The sequence below is a fragment of the Hippopotamus amphibius genome, chromosome 3 (genome assembly GCF_030028045.1).
Source record: "Hippopotamus amphibius kiboko isolate mHipAmp2 chromosome 3, mHipAmp2.hap2, whole genome shotgun sequence".
Lineage (NCBI taxonomy): Eukaryota > Metazoa > Chordata > Mammalia > Artiodactyla > Hippopotamidae > Hippopotamus > Hippopotamus amphibius.
In genome coordinates, this window is record NC_080188.1 from 156,652,101 (window position 1) to 156,668,919 (window position 16,819).

At 36.2% G+C, this 16,819-nt stretch overlaps 1 protein-coding gene across 1 annotated transcript in view; it reads left to right on the forward strand.

Annotated features, from left to right (window-relative positions):
- Positions 1 to 3,713: 3,713 nt before the first annotated feature.
- Positions 3,714 to 16,819, forward strand: part of LOC130848830 (membrane cofactor protein-like) — a 55,052-nt gene continuing 41,946 nt past the window's right edge. The window contains exon 1 of the mRNA XM_057727209.1: positions 3,714 to 3,938. Within this exon, the coding sequence (XP_057583192.1) occupies positions 3,714 to 3,938 (225 nt within the window). The remainder of the gene's footprint in view (positions 3,939 to 16,819) is intronic.

Below are 16,819 nucleotides of genomic sequence, written 5' to 3' on the forward strand. Positions count from 1 at the left end.
TTCTCAAAATACTCCAAGAAATAGTAGAAGAAGGAACACTTTCAAACTCATTCCACAATGTCAGCATCACCTTGATGCCAAAAAAGACATCACAAAAAAAGAAATTACAGGCCAATATCACTGATGAACATACATGCAAAAATCCTCAACAAAATATTAGTAAACTGAATTCAAAAATACATTAAAAGCATCATATACCACAGTCGAGTGGAATTTATCACTGGGATGCAAGGATGCAAATCAACTAATGTAATAAACCACATTAACAAATTGAAGATAAAAAGTCATATTATCTTATAGATGCAGAAAAGGCTTTGGACAAGATTCAACATCTATTTATAGAAAACATCAATAATGTTGGTATAGGGGGAATATACCTCAACATAATAAAGGTATTATATCACAAGCCCACAGTTAACATCATACTCAGCAGTGAAAAGCTAAAAGCATTTCCTCCAAGATGAGGAACAAAACAAGGATTCCCACTCTTGCCACTTTTATTCAACATAATGTTGGAACTCCTAGCTACAGCAATCAGACAAGAAAAAGAAATAAAAGTAATCCAAATTGGGAAGACAAATAAATCTGCCACTGTTTGCACATGACATAATACTGTACATAGAAAATCCTAAAGATGCCACTAAAAGCTACCAGGACTCATCAATAAATTAAATGAAGTTGCAGGATATGAAATTAATATACAGAAATCTGTTGCACTTCTATACATAAGCATTGAATTATCAGAAGAGATAGTAAGAAAGCAATCCCATTCACCAATGCATCAAAAAGAATAAAATACCTGGGAATAAATCTAACTAAGGAGGTTAAGGACCTTTACTCAGAAAATGACAAGATTCTGATGAATGAACTTGAAGCCAACACAAGAGTGGAAAGAGATACTGTGTTCAAGGACTGGAAAAATCAATATTTATGAAATGACCAAACTACCCAAAGCAATTTATAGATTCAATCCAAGTCCTATTATCAAAATATCAATGGCATTCTCCACAAAATTAGAACAAATAATTTTAAAATTTGTATGGAAACACAAGACCCCAAATAACAAAACAATCTCAAGAAAGAAAAGCAAAACTAGAGGTATCACGTTCTCTGATTTCAAAATATACATAGCTACAATAATCAAAACAATATGGTACTGGCACAAAAACAGACACATAAATCAATAGAACAGAATAGAGAGCCCTGAAGTGGACCCAACTTATATGGGCAATTAATTATATAATGGGTAAAAAACTTTCTTTTCAATAAATGGTGTTGGAAAAGTTGGACAGCTTTCAATGCAAAAGAATAAAACTGGACTACTCTCTCACACCATGCACAAAAATAAATTCAGAATGGATCAAAGATTTACATGTAACACATGATACTATAAAACTCGTAGAAGAAAACATAGGCAGTAAGTCCTTTGGCATCAATCTTAGTAATATTTGGTGGGGGGAAGGGTAGGTCTCCTTAGATGAGGGAAACAAAAGCAAAAGTAAACAAATAGGACTACAACAAAGTAAAAGCTTTTGCACAGCAATGAAAACTATCAACAAAACAAAAAGACCACCTACTAAATGGGAAAAAATATTTGCAAACTATATATCTGATAAGGGTTAATATCCAAAATATACAAAGAACTTATACAATTCAATATCAAAAAGACAAACAACCTGATTAAGAAATGGGCAGAGACCTGAATAGACATTTTCCCAAAGATGTACAGATAACCAATAAGCACATGAAAAGATGCTCAACATCACTAATCATCAGGAAATTCAAATCAAAACCACAATAAGATATCATCTCACACTTGTCAGAATGGCTATTACCAGAAAAAAAACAATAAATAACAAGTGTTGGCAAGGTTGTGAAGAAAAGGGAACCCTTGTGGATTGTTGGCAGGAATGTAAATTGGTGCAAGCACCAAGGAAAACAGTATGGAGATTCTCAAAAATTAAAAATAGAACTACCATATTACCAAGAAATTACACTTTGGGGTACTTATCCAAAGAAGATAAAAACACTAGAAAAGATATATGGGCCTTTATGTTCATTGCAGCATTATTTACAATAGCCAAGATATGGAAGCAACATAAGTGCCCATCCATAGACAAATGTATAAAGAATATGCAGATGTGGTATGTATCTTGGGGAGAGGAAATAAGTGAGGGAAAGATTAAGAGGTACAAACTTTCAGTTCCAAAATAAATGAATCTTGTATGAAATGTACAATGTAGTGAATATGGTCAAAAACTAATATTTCTGTATGGTGACATTAGGGATGTAATGTACAACATGATAAATATAATTAACACTGCTGTATGTTATATATGAAACAGAGTAAATCCTAAGGGTTCTCATTACAAGGAAATTTTTTTCTATTTCTTTTATATATATATATATGATGGATGTTCCCTAAATTTACCATGACAATTATTTCATGATATATGTAAGTCAAATTCTTTAACTGTATACCTTATAACTTATACATTGCTGTGTGTCAATTATATCTCATTAAAACTGGAAGAAAAAAATAAGTAAACTTTGAAAGAACACATAGTTAACATTCAGGTATGAGAAGTCAAACATCATTTGATGTACTGAGGCCCTCCCTTTGTTTACAAACACATTTATGACCTTGAGTGTCTTCCTACATTGTTATAAGATTAGAAGCATCAAATTATTTTTAGGAAGGAACTGCTAGAAACAGATACACTGTTGGACAGAAATAAATATGAGCCGAAAGCTTGGAAGGAGAAAAAAACAAAAGAAGGACAGGCTCCCTGGTGCCTTTAATCTGGCTATAACGAACCCTGTGGGAATCATGTATTCTGATGACATTATTGTGTATTTGGTACTGGTACTGATGATAATGGTCTTGAGTCATCAAGAAACATTTACATCCACTGAAAACGATAGAACACATTAATAAACTTCACCAAGATTTCCCTGGAACTTCAGATGTTTGGGAGCCAAAACCTTGTCTGTCATATCCCATTGTCAACAAAGGATTCTTATGATGTCTGACATGAAGTGGCAATGAAACGGTTGCTGGGGGGGAAAAGAATTAATTGCCTTCCAAATTGATTAAAAACTTAGCTACCTCAAGGGTATTTTTGACTTTTGCAATAAACTGTAATTTAAGTTTCACCTGAGTTAGTCTCTTCTCAGGAAAAGTATTACATATTTAAATTCCATCCACCTTAGTTATATTCTCATAGAAAAAGAATTTATTTTTAACACAGTCACAGGGAACAATTATTTTATAATCATTTTGATTGAAACTCTAATGAAAACTAAAGTTTTTGTGTTCTTTCTAGAAATTTTTTTTCACACCCCCAGCTATCCTTAACCACACAGTAACTTCTCTGGGAGACATTCCCTATGGAAAACATAGTACATCTGGTGAACTGTATCCACAGGTTCCACATCTGGGGATTTAACCAACTGAGGATTAAAAATATTTTTTTTAAATTCCAGACAGTTCCAGTTCCAAAATGCAAAACTTGAATTTACCCTGCCCTAGCAACTACATACATAGCTTTTACATTGTATTCACAACTACTTACACAGCATTACACTATATTAGGTGTTATAAATATCTAGAGATGATTTAAAGTATACAGGAGGATGTGCTTAGGTTACATGCAAATACTACATACAGCATTTTATATAAGAGACTTGAATATCCACTTATGTTGGTATCCATGGGGGCTCCTGGAACCAATCCCATGCGGACACTGAGGGCAACTGTGTCTTACAAATGTAACCTCCACCCAGACAGAGAGATGACCGTCAGCCTCACTGGGGAAGGCACCACCCGCTGCACCAGTGACAGTCAGGGAAACAGGGTTTGGAGCAGCCCTTCCCTGCACTGTGAACTTTCTTGTCCTACTGGTCAGTGCACATTTCCCCATGCCCGAGAAGGATCAGTATGTCTAGGTAAAACCTCCATATTTCTGTAGTGACTATATTCACATTTGCTTGTGAATATAGCTTTGTTATAAATATCAGAGACAGAATTACCTGCTAAGTTTGTAATAGATGGTTCTAGACATGCCACACTCTATCCCATTTGGAGGTTTCTGATGACCTGTCCTTCTGGAGTGAGAAGAATGGGATGGTGAGGAGAGGAAGGAGTGGAGGGTGGAGAGAATCAGTGAAGCCCAGATTTTGCAGGGAATATTTTCAAAGCACTGAAAACAAATGACAAAGAAGATACTTTTATACCATATCTTTTACTAGTTGTCTTTATACTAGATGGATGGGCACTCTGAGCAAAAAGCACATGTTGATGTCAAACATTTACTTCAGAATTGATGTAAATAATTAAGAAAACTCTGACATGGACATTTACCCTACTTTTGTTATTTCTGAGCTCCAGCCTGTGACTGCATTTTGTTGACCCTTAATCTCACCTTTAGCCAAGGGAGCTCAGGATGCCCTGGACAAGTGGAGTGTAAGTTCATGCTTTTGACCTCTGTAGCTCATTCCTTTTACATGTTAGTCTGGCTTAAATGACAGTACCGGACAATCAGGCTCATTTGTGACTGTGATTATTTATACAAGCTCCAACCTCCAGTGAGGACAGAATGCATTGAATTGGTAGTTTGTGGGTCCCCCTGGTATTCCCACCTGATGAAATTTACAGGTAGAGAATACAGATGGTCCTGTTTAAAGGCTAAGTAGTCTGGTTTTAGAGAACTGGTCTCCCCATTGATCAGCAAATATTTAGTACCTTGGGAACTGCCTTCCTGAGGTTTTCAAGTGGTTCAAATAGACAGAGATATTAAATGTATTGGAGTGTTCATACTTGTAAGTTTAACTAAATGTCTTTTCTTATATTGGGGTCAGGGTGGGTAATTTGTTCTTTGCTTGCCCACATCTGCCCAAGATCCACAATAGGCATCACATTGGAGGACAAGGACTTTTTCTCTTCTTGGGATGACAGTCAAATATACCTGTGACCCAGGCTACCTGTTGGTGGGAAAGGCCTTCATTTTCTGTACACACCAGGGAAACTGGAGCCCATTTGATCACTATTGCAAAGGTAGTTGGTATTTTTCCTGGGTTTTATGGAATATTGACACACGAGGCTAATCAGGCTGAGAGATCATTTCTGAGATCATGAAAGGAGTATGGGGGGAGAAAAGCAGAACAAAAGGTAAGAATGAAGGCTGCCCAAGGATCCTCAGTGTTACCACATAAGTAGAAAGAACTGGAATTTCCAGTAGTACAACAGACATCAAACACCAATTTAAAATGCTTACAGGCTTTTCACTAATAAAATATTTCTGCTCTAAAGGAACTCAGAGGATCACAGATGCCCTTAGGAGATAAACACCCTTAGGAGATAAATAGGAAACTAGAAGCATACTTTGCTGTGAGGAATATTTAAGCCTGAAGCAAGGTAGTGTCTTGTCCACCACACTTGTGCAAAGAGGTCAAAAGCAATAACATGACTTCTGGAATTACTGGATATGGAGCCTCATTACAATCTCCAAGAAAAAAGATGAAGTATTTATTTCCTCCTTCTCTGGAACAAGGCCCCAGGAAATATTTCCTTTATTCTTGGCTATGTTTGCAAAAATAACATCGGACTTTAAAATCTTTGTTGGCAATATTCTAAAAAGCTACAAAATGTGGAATTAAAAATAATATTCTATGACTAGGCATGGTACTGAGGTCTTTACTAAAATTATTAGTGTTAGTCTACAAAAGCATCTGATGAAGTGGGATTATTATTCTTGTGATCTCACAGAGGAGGAAATTGAGATTGAGAGAGATCGTGGACCAGAAACTAGTCCACGATCCACAGTGCCGCAGTGGTGGTGCTAGGATTAGACCTCTGCTCAGGCCCTGCTTTTGAACACTGAATTGAACACTGTTTGATTTAAATGTGGTTCTTCTGAATTTGCAAAACTGTAAGTTAAGATATTTTGCTTTGTTTCTTTTCTTTTCTATCTTTGCTTTTTCGGCCAAGGGCAGGGAAGAAGTAGGAGGGATTTCAGACATGCCTGTGTTTCTGATGTTGAGGAGCAGTTAATCCTATGGCTGCTGTGGTTACAGGATCTTAGGGCTCTCCCCAACCTAAATCCTTCTTGTCCTCCTACCCCTCTGATTTAAGAGACAGAGAAAATGAGGCCCACAACAGAGATGGTAGGTGACTCTCCTGTATTTATTTGCAAGAACAGACTGCACAAAAACAGAGTCTCTGTGGCTCTACAGAAACTGGAAAGCTCATCCCTCCTTGCTTTAGTTATATAAAGAAGTATAAAGATTCAGGGAGTAGTTCAAAGATGAATTATAAAAAGTAAGACTCTGGGAAGTTTCTTCTCCTGGAAATAAGAATAACATTCTATTCTTTTGGCAGCTATTTTGAGAGTCAAACCATACAAAAGCTAAAGAAAAAAAAAATTATCAAAGATAGATGAAGGCCAACTTTTTGAACTTTTGATATGAGTGAGAATCATAACAGGTCAACAGATTTGATTTGGAATTTATGTACTTTGAAAAGTAAATAAGAAGGGAGTAGACAGATGGGAGATCTGTAAAAAATATAATGAAATGTTAATAGTGTTATCATACAAGTGGCAGTAGTGGTGGTTGTAAAAGTTAATATATATTGGGCTTCCTAGGTGGCACAGTGGTTAAGAATCCATCTGCCAATGCAGGCAACACGCATTCAATCCCTGCTCCAGGAAGATTCCACACGCCGCAGAGCAACTAAGCCCATGAGCCACAGCTATTGAGCCTGCGCTCTAGAGCCCATGAGCCACAACTATTGAGCCCATGTGCTGCAACTACTGAAGCCCACGTGCCTAGAGCCCATGCTCTGCAGCAAGAGAAGCCACAGCCATGAGGAGCCCGCGCACCACAATGAAGAGTAGCTCCCATTCACCGCAACTAAAGAAAGCCTGCACACAACAAAAAAGACCCAACACAGCCAAAAAAATAATTAATTAAATAATTAATTAATTTTTAAAAAGTTAATATATATTGAGTGCTTAATTCTACTGTTCAAAGTTAAGATATAGCAAATCTACATGTAGTTTAGTGCAAACAACCACCTATGAGGAGGGTTGTCCTCTCCTTACCCCATTTTACAGATATGGATATGAGGCAAAGAGTTTGGTTAAGTTGCCTAAGATCATAAAAATGGGTCCAACTAGGCAATCTACCTAACTCTAGAGCCTGGGTGCATTAACAATAAATAAATGGACAAAGACTATATATATATAAAATTCAACACACGAGAAATTTCAATATTAGTCATGATGAAATGGAAAGCTATTAGGTCAAAAATCAGACAATAAGCTGGTTCTTCAGATTCATGAAGGAGATATATACAAAGAATTAGAATGGGCCAAATTACTGTTAACCAGATGATTCTTGGAACCCAGAGCTTAGTGCAGACTCCTCATGAATTGGGCTGGACCACAGTGAAATAATTTTGTCCTCTGGACTAAGACCCAGACTGAAAGTTCCCTTTATACTCTTGTTCCTAGTCTCTATATACTATGGAATCTTGGCCCTTGAAATCTTACCACTCTGTAAAGAGAAAAGACAAAGAGATGAGACCATGGAAAACAGAGAAAAGTTCAGTATTTTTCCCGAAGGCTATGAATAGATTGCTCAAGATACCAACACAAGGACTTCCTAAAAAAGATGCTGGAGAAATAGATTGGGGATGTAGTCCAGACTTGGAATAATGCATTATTGGGAGTTTGAGAATGAATAGCAATCCAAATGGAAAAGGAAACTTTGAGTACAAGCATTGCAGAATGAAGAATTTCTTAGAATTCCTAAATCCCCTGTTTCAATGGCCGAATTATGCCAGAGGCCTGATTCATATCAATATCTTCCTCAGTGTAAGGGGTGATCTTGAGCTCCCCTTAAGGCTAGAACATGTCACTAACAATCCAACTCATACTTAAGTGTGCTGTCTCAAGACTAACAATACAGTATTGCTTGATGGATAAATAAATTTCAACTCCCAAAATAATGTAAAAACTAAGAGACAACTTTATAGGAATCTCTCAAAGAGGCTCAAAGAAAGATTACACTATGTGACACATAAAAATGTCCTAAAGTTCACTTTACCCCCCGCCCCCACCAGGGTTTCATTCATTAAAGCAATGGTTTTTCTAGACCCTAGCTTCTCTCTCTCTTCCACCCAGACTCTCTCCAAAAGCACCAGCTCAATTTGGCTTATCTGTCTTCTACCACCCCTCTTACCATGTGAATATTCTAACTCACCAAAGTCGCCATGATATTTCTAAGGTAAATGGAGTTTCTTCTCTGCGACTCAACATAACACAATACAGAAAGAGGAGCAGGAAAGTGCAGAAAATGTCTTAGAACGTGGGATTGGGAGAAAGGGTGTAAATATATGTTTACCTTGGCACATAAACATCTCACTAAATTGTTTAACCTCACTAAAACCGAAGAAATACGAATAAAAGAACATGGTACTATTTACTGCCCATTAAATGATCAACAAAAAATATTCCTATGTGAATGTCCAATAAAAAGCAAAAATGTGATGAAACTGATATCCTCATATGTTGAAGGTACCATTGTAACAGGCAAAAACCCTGTGGAAAACAAGTATGCAATGTGTGTAGAGAATAATACAAACACTCATGTCAATTAGCCCTCTTAGAAATCCAATCTAATGAAATAATGTAAAATACAAAATATTTCATGAATTTTTATCAAGGGTTTCATTACAAATAAAACTTAAAATAGCTTAACTCTACAATAAAAATTTTGGACTACACTAGATTACATCCACTAGAATAGTTTATATTAGTTAGCCTTTATCATAATTTGCATTTTTATTTTATAACTATGTAAACCTTAGATGCATGGCAAATATAGCAGAAGGGAGTATGCCAAAACATTTCAGGGTAATGGGATTAGGACTGATATTGTTCTTTTGTTCTGCTTTATAAAATTTCTGCTGTAATTATATTTTTGTGACAAAAATATTACATTAAAAAGAAAAAACAGACTTCGCTGAGTGCACACGATAAAATGAGATTCTGTAAGTAAAACCAATAGCTTTTTATATTAGAATAAAATTAGACTGTGTGCAGAAAAAAATTAGGATGAATTGTCACTGGCTGAGAGCTCCTATTTGATCATAGTATATGCCAGACTTTTGTTTCTGTGGCTTTTGTCTTCCTTTTAGGCACATGTGATGCTCTCAAAGTTGGTAAGTTTCGTGAAGGGTTTGCTGAGGAAACCTAGCATCCTTAACAGTAAGTATTCACTTATAATAAATGAAATGTAAAAAGGGAGATCAAAATATCCTAGACTGAAATTTTAACTAGAAAGAAAAGAATAACAAATTCAGGCCATAGTGTAGCAAAACCAGTACCCTTATACCCATAAAGAGTGAGTGTCCTTTATCAAAGTTTCTATACTATCTTTGAACCATTATTAAAAAAAAAAAAAGAATCATTCTTCCTATTTTAATGTGGCTGCAAAAGGCAACTTGCTCTTTGGTTTATAACCTGGGAATAGCCTTCAGGATGGTAGTGGTGCCCATTTTCACAAACTGAAAGCCACGAGAACCAATTTTCTAAGCCCATTTCTGTGATCTGCCTATGTGGGAGAGATAGTTTTGTGATAAGAGTTTCTAAGAGTGTCAGTAGAGTCTGCTGCATAGAATGGCTCACGCCTTGTGCCTCACACAAGAGACATGTGCAGGGCCATGGAGAGCTGAGCCCAGGAGCTCCAGTGCTTCTTCTTACCCACTTGTTGAAAGGCTGCTGTTGGACAAAGGTTACAAACCGCTCTCTCACTGCTCATTTATAACCCTGTGGTAATAAGACTAATATGCTAGACCAAACAAGGAACAGAGGGGCAACCTTAAAGATAAGCCTGCGTAGGGGTGTTTTTGGTAGCAGAATTTGTAGACACATTTTAAAAACTCATTGGCAACCTCTAGTGGGACTAGATATTAAGATAGAGTTTGAAGCCTATGGGTTGTATTTTCCATGCATTCAATTACCTTGTTTTACTGCCTAGGCATGTCCTTTGGTATGGTTCTCTTTATTTTACCCATCATTGTTACCTGTTGGATAATTCTACAGCACAGAAAAGTACAGCCATATTTTCCTAGAAAATGTTTAAAACTGTACTTGCCTCTTCTTAAAAGCCAAAAAAAGATGAAATCATTCTAAAAGAATGTCCTTAATGATATCAGCAACATGGTGATGTGAAAAGCTACCTTTCTCTATCCCGTTCATCTACAACCAGTAAAATATCCACAGTTCAACAAAGGTGCCAACACATCAGGACACCAGAGAATTCCACACATCTGTACATCTAAAGATAGGTGGACTGGAATACATAGAGGAGGCGGAACTGAGGGAAAGCGGGATCATCGCCTGCAATCCAGCTCTCTGACCACAGCAGCTGACCCCCAGTTTCAGAGAACTCAGTAGCAGCAAGGGAGGCAGCACAAGTGTCTCCAGCCTCCTCACTGCAGTGGCACCCACAGTCACAGTTAACTGGGCAACAGTAACAGTGGGGCCCGGAATCCTGTCCCTCCAGCCGCTGAGGAGCCCATGACCCCACCCCCCACCCCCCATCCACAGCAGTGGAGCCCACAAACCTTACAACATGGGACAAGTAGAGCCACCTGCATAACCAGGGCTCCCACCCCAGTGGTCCCCTTCCCCTTATGGCAGTAGAGCCTGTGATTCAGGGGATCCTATACACAAGGGAAGAGGCCACCATCATGGTGGTGGCAGCAGCTCTGGCAGAAGCAAGGAGGCAATGACCCCCAGAGGCATGAGAAGCAATAAGGAAGGCATGGAGCCAAACATTTCATAGAGATGGTGCAAGCTGGAAAGTGCCAACTCTCGAATATAACCAGGAGTATCTGAGGTCAAAGAAACCAGAAACCAAAAGAAACTTATGTTATACCCCCACCTACCTGAAAACAAAAGAAAGGACTTTAGCTTCTAACCTGTCATTATTTTCAAATGCACTGACAGAGAAACAATATATCTAACCCCATGAAGAACCAAGTAACATAAACCACAAAAAGAAAATGACAGTTTTCCAGAAACCAAAGTCATAGAATGTTGTGATCTAACTGATAGAGAATTCAAATTGCTGTCATGAAGAAACTCAGTGAGCTACAAGAAAACTCCAAAAGGCAGTTTAATCTGTTCAGAAATTAAATTAAAGAACAGAATGAATACCTTACCAAATAGATAAAACTCTAAAATAAAAACTCAGAAATTCTGGAGCTGTGGAACTCAGTAAATGAGATGAGAAATGCATTAAATAGCATTGGAAATAGAGCAGACCATACAAAAGAAAGAATTAGCAAGCTCAAAGATAAATCTAGAAATGATAAAATTAGAAGAAGAATGAGAAATACAATATTTAAAAATAAGGAAATTCTACAAGAGCTATTCCACTCTTTTAGCAAGGTCAACATTAGAGTAACTGGAAGCTCAGAAGGAGAAGAAAGGGAGAGGGAATCAGAGAGTGTACTTAAAGTAGTAAGAGCTCAGAATTTCTCAAACTTGGGAAGGAACTGGATATACAAGTTCAGGAAACTAAGAGAACACAATTACCTGGATGAAAAAGACCTTTTCTAAAACACATCATAGCAAAATTGTCAAAAGTCAATAACAGAAAGAATTTTAAAGGCAGCCAGGGACAAAAGGATGGTAATCTACAAAAGAACTCCCATTAGACTATTAGCAGATTTCTCAGCATAAACCCTACAGGCCAGGAGGGAGTGGAATGACATTCTCAAAATACTAAAAGATTAAAACCACTACCCAAGAGTACTCTATTCAGCAAAGTTATCACTCAGATATTAAAGAGAAATAAAGACTTTCCCAGATAAACAAAAGCTTAGGGAGTTCATCAAGACTAGACCTGCCTTACAAGAAATGTAGAAAGAATCCTTCTACCAGGAACAAAAAAGCAAAAGCACACAAAACTTTGACCAAAAATTGCAACTCATTTTTAGAATAGCTTTTTAAATACATTATTATAGCATAAAGGTTAAAAGAAAAATAAAAGGAAGCAGAAGAATAACTAGAGGTATTTCATTTTGGTAATGAACAAGATAAAAAGGGATAATTTGAGACAACAAAGGCATAAAAGGGGACAGGATAGAACTTGTATAGGTAAATAAGTAAGATGCTATAAGCAGAAAAAGGACTATTTAATCTATGAGATGTTTTATACCAACCTCAGGGTAACCACAAAAGATAAACATAGAGACATGAAACATAAAATAGAGGAAACTGAGAAAAATGTCATAGAAAACCAACAAACAAAAATGGCAGACAGAAACACAGGAGAAAAAAAAAGGATTGGAGATATAGCGCAACCAGAAACCAAAAGATAAAGTGGCAGTACTAAGTCCTCATCTATCAATAATCATCTTCAATGTAAATGGATTGAATTCAGCAATCAAAAAGCACAGGGTGGCTGGATGGATTAAAAAACAAGACCCAACTATGCTGCCTCCAGGAGATACACCTCAGCTCTAAAGGCAAACATAGGCTAAAAGTGAAGGGATGAAAGATAATACCTCTAAGCAAATGGTAGCCAAAGGAAAGTGGATCTAGCCATATTCATATTACACAAAATATACTCCAAGCCAAAAAAAATAACAGGAGACAAAAATGGCCAGTATATAATAATAAAGTGGACAATTCCTCAAAAAGATTTAACAGTGATTAATACATATGCACCTAACAAAGGAATACCAAAATATATAAAGCAAGTTTTAACAGACCTAAAGGGAGAAATTGACAGCAACACAATAATAGTAGGGGACTTTAGCATACTACTTACATAAATAAATAGATCATCTAGACAGAAAGTCAAAAAGGAAAGAGCAGCATTAAATGAAACATTATACCAGATAGATTTGATAGATTTGTACAGAACATTCTGTGCAAATGCAGCAGAATACATTTTTCTTAAATGTACATTGGGCATTTGCTTGGAAAAAAAAAAAAAAAAAAAAACTAGACTCCATAGGTTGACTCCTTATGCCCAGGGTTGCAAGTGAGAGGATGACAGAAAGGAAACAAAATTCCTCCACTATGAGTTTGTATCCATTTTTCTGCCTCTGGTGAAGCTGAGAGATTTTTTTCTGCCAGAAGCCTTAGCATTATAAAAGTCTTTATTCTGGCTACCTTTTGTAAAAACTAGACTCAATAAATTTAAGAAGACTAAAGTCACATCAAGCATCTTTTCCTATCACAATGGTATGAAACTAGAAATCAACAATATGAAGAAAATTAGAAAAATCACACTATGTGGAGACTGAACAGTATGCTACTAAACAACCATTGAGTCAGTGAAGATTTCAAAGGAGAAATCAAAAGTTACCTGAAGACAAATAAATTTGAAAATACAACATACCAAAATATATGCGATGCAGCAAAAGCAGTACGAAAAGGGAAGTTTATAGCAATACAGGCCTCCTTTAAGAACAAACAAACAAAAAAAATCAAATAAACATATCAAATATCAAATAAATAATGTTATACCCAAAGAAACTAGTAAAAGAGCAATAAACAAAGCCCAAAATTAGCCAAGGAAGGAAATAAGAACGATCAGAGCAGAAATTAAAAAATAGAGACAAAAACAATATAAGAGATCAATGAAACTAAGAGCTGGTTCTTTGAAAAGATAAATAAAATTGACAATTGTTAGTAGACTCATTAAAAAAAAGTAGAGAAGGCCCTGATAAAATCAGAAATGAAGAGGAGAAATAACAACAGATATTACATAAATACAAAGGATTATGAACAGTATTAGCCAAATAACTGGACAACCTAGAAGAAATGGACAATTCTTAGAATTATGCATCCTTCTAAGACTGACTCATGAAGAAACAGAAAATACAGATCTATCAATCACTAGAACAGAGAGTGAAACAGTGAATAAAAAACTCCCCCCAAAATAAATGTCTAGAAGCAGACAGCTTCACAGCTGTATTCTACCAAATACTCAAAAATTTAATATTTATTCTTTCTCAAACCATTATAAAAAATGTAAGAGGAGGGAACACTTCTTTTCTATTCTTTTTTTAAACAACTTTATTGAGATATAATTCATATACCATACAATTCACCCATTTTAATGTACAATTCAGTGATTTTTTAGTGCATTCACAGGCATTGTGCAATCATTGCCAGAATGAATTTCAAAACATCTTCATTACCCCCCTAAAAAATCCAATCTTTTAGCTAACCCCTCATGTCCAGCCTTTTCACCTCCCAGACCTAAGCAATGAATAATCTACTTTTGTCTCCATAGGTTCCCATATTCTGCATTTTCATATGAATGGAGTCATATTATATGTGGACTTTTGTAACTGGCTTCTTTCACTTACCGTAGTTTGTTCAGGGTTTATCCATGTTGCAACATGTATCAGTACTTCATTCCTTTTGTACAAATGAATAATATTCCATTGTATGGATATACCACTTTTCTTCACCCATTCATAGTTATAGACATTTGGGGGATTTCTACCTTTTAGCAATTATGAAAAATGCTGCTATGAATATTTATATACAGTTTATTGTATAGACATATATCTTCATTTCTCTTGCGTATATACCTAGGAGTAGAATTGCTGGGTTGTATAGTTTAATTGTTTGAGGAACTTTCAGATTGATTTTACATTCTCATCAGTAGTGTATGAAGGTTCCAATTTCTCCACAACTTCAGCAACACATTATTTTCTGTCTTTTCAAAGCTACCATTTTTATATACAACCTAATTGGTGTGAAGTGGTATTTCACTGTGGTTTTGATATGCAAAGTGGTATTTTTTGTGGTTTTGAGAAACTTTTCATATGCCTATTGGTCATTTTCATATCTTCCTTGAAGAAATATCTATTCAGATTCCTTACCTATTTTTAAACTGGGTTCTTTGTCGTTTTATTATTGAGTTGTAAAAGTTCTTTATATACTCTAGATACAACTCCCTTACCAGATATATAATTTGCAGGTATTTTTGCCCATTCTGTAGGTTATCTTTTCATTTCTTGATGGTGTCCTTTGAAGCAAAAAAGTTTTAATTTTAATAAAGTCTAATTTATCTGTTTTTTCATTTGTTGCTTGTGCTTTTAGGGTCATATATAAGACATTAAGAACACTTCTTTTTTTTTAAGCATAGAATTTTAAGGACTAGAGTTTTACAAAAGAGAAAATAGGGAGAAGGAATTTTTCCAAAGGTGTCCATGAGACTGTTTGTAACCCAGTTTTCCTGAGATAGTCCAGACTTTGACCTCTATACACAGACCCTATCAGGGCACTAGCGGTTAGTGTCCCATTGGCACACATACCCAGGCTGCCAGTGTGGAAGAATTGAGGTTTTACATTGAGTAATAAAAAATAATAAATCTTTTATAGACACCATTTGCTCTTTAAACTTGCAAAAAGTTTCCAGGGATTAAGATCTAAAGAAAGAAACATTTCAGCTGAGAAGATAACATACACAGGTCTCGTACTAATTGATTTAATTATAATGAAATGAGTGAGGTCAAAGATGAGATCAATGTTATAAGCTGACTTATGGAGGCATCCTAATACAAAGAGAGAGAGTATAACCAATACACTTAATTATATTACAGTGCATAAAGGCTATGAAAAAATAGAGCAGAGTAAGAAAGATCAGGAACGTGGGTGTGGGGGACAGGCAATCCTTAATATGATGGTTAGAGTAGGCCTCGTTGAGTAGATCTTTCTGTTTGTGTGTGTTTTTCTATTTTTGACTCCCTTAAATTTCTTTGTAAATCTTCAAACTGCTTATGCTTTTTTTTTTAAAAAAAAAAAAAAAAGAGATTACTTTTTTATGCCCTATTTATCAAGGGAAGTAGGAATGAAGTGGCCGGACAGTGACATTAGCAGGGGAAATACCAGCTACAAACACTAGTCAATGGGCTGAGATGTGTTTAGTATCTAGCAGAAAGCAGTGTGGTGATCAATTAGCAATACCTTCCAGGGGCTTTGTTGTGCCCTGAGAATGAAGGATTTTGATGGATGAAACTGCCACTCTTCTCCCTCAGGAAATGTTGCCACAACTCTCTACCATGTTAAATAGTGTATGTCCAACTTGTCCTAAACTCACCCCGGGTTTCACTGTTTTACTCTACTAACACTGAGCTGGGTGAGAAAATCTGTTTTAGAAATATCACATTATTGATGGTTTCATATGCCTCCTCACCTTAGCTTTCCCAGATTCAGGATGTCTAATTACCCTTTACATTTTCTAGCCCCTGCATGGGGCTTTCCAACACTCATCACATCTTCTCTCCTCTCATCTTCTTGGCTTCCACTAAATTCCTTACCCCAAACCCTGCCACCAAGGACAATGAGCTTCTTGTTAGCAGGGACCACCTACAGGCACACAGAATACTTTTCATTTCATGATTTTTAATCTCCAGTTGTACAGTAGTCAAGATTAATAATAAGAATAGCAACCTCTAACATGTTGATTACAAAATGTTTTACCATTTATTGTGTTCTTTGTTCCTCAAAGCAACACTATGTGGTAGGGAGGCCCAATAGTTTTGTTATCCCAAAGCAGAGAAGACTCCAAAGTGCAGAGAAATTCAGTGACTTGCTTGAAAATCATACAAGTAGGACATTAATAAGAGTTAGGGCTTTAGTCCCCATTATCTGACTCAAAATCTTGAAACTATTTGCATACTCTGTTGATTATTCTAGATGTCCATTTCTGAATCTGATTCTCTATCACTGAAATTCAGTATCCAGAACTGTATAGTATAGAGCTGAAATATTTT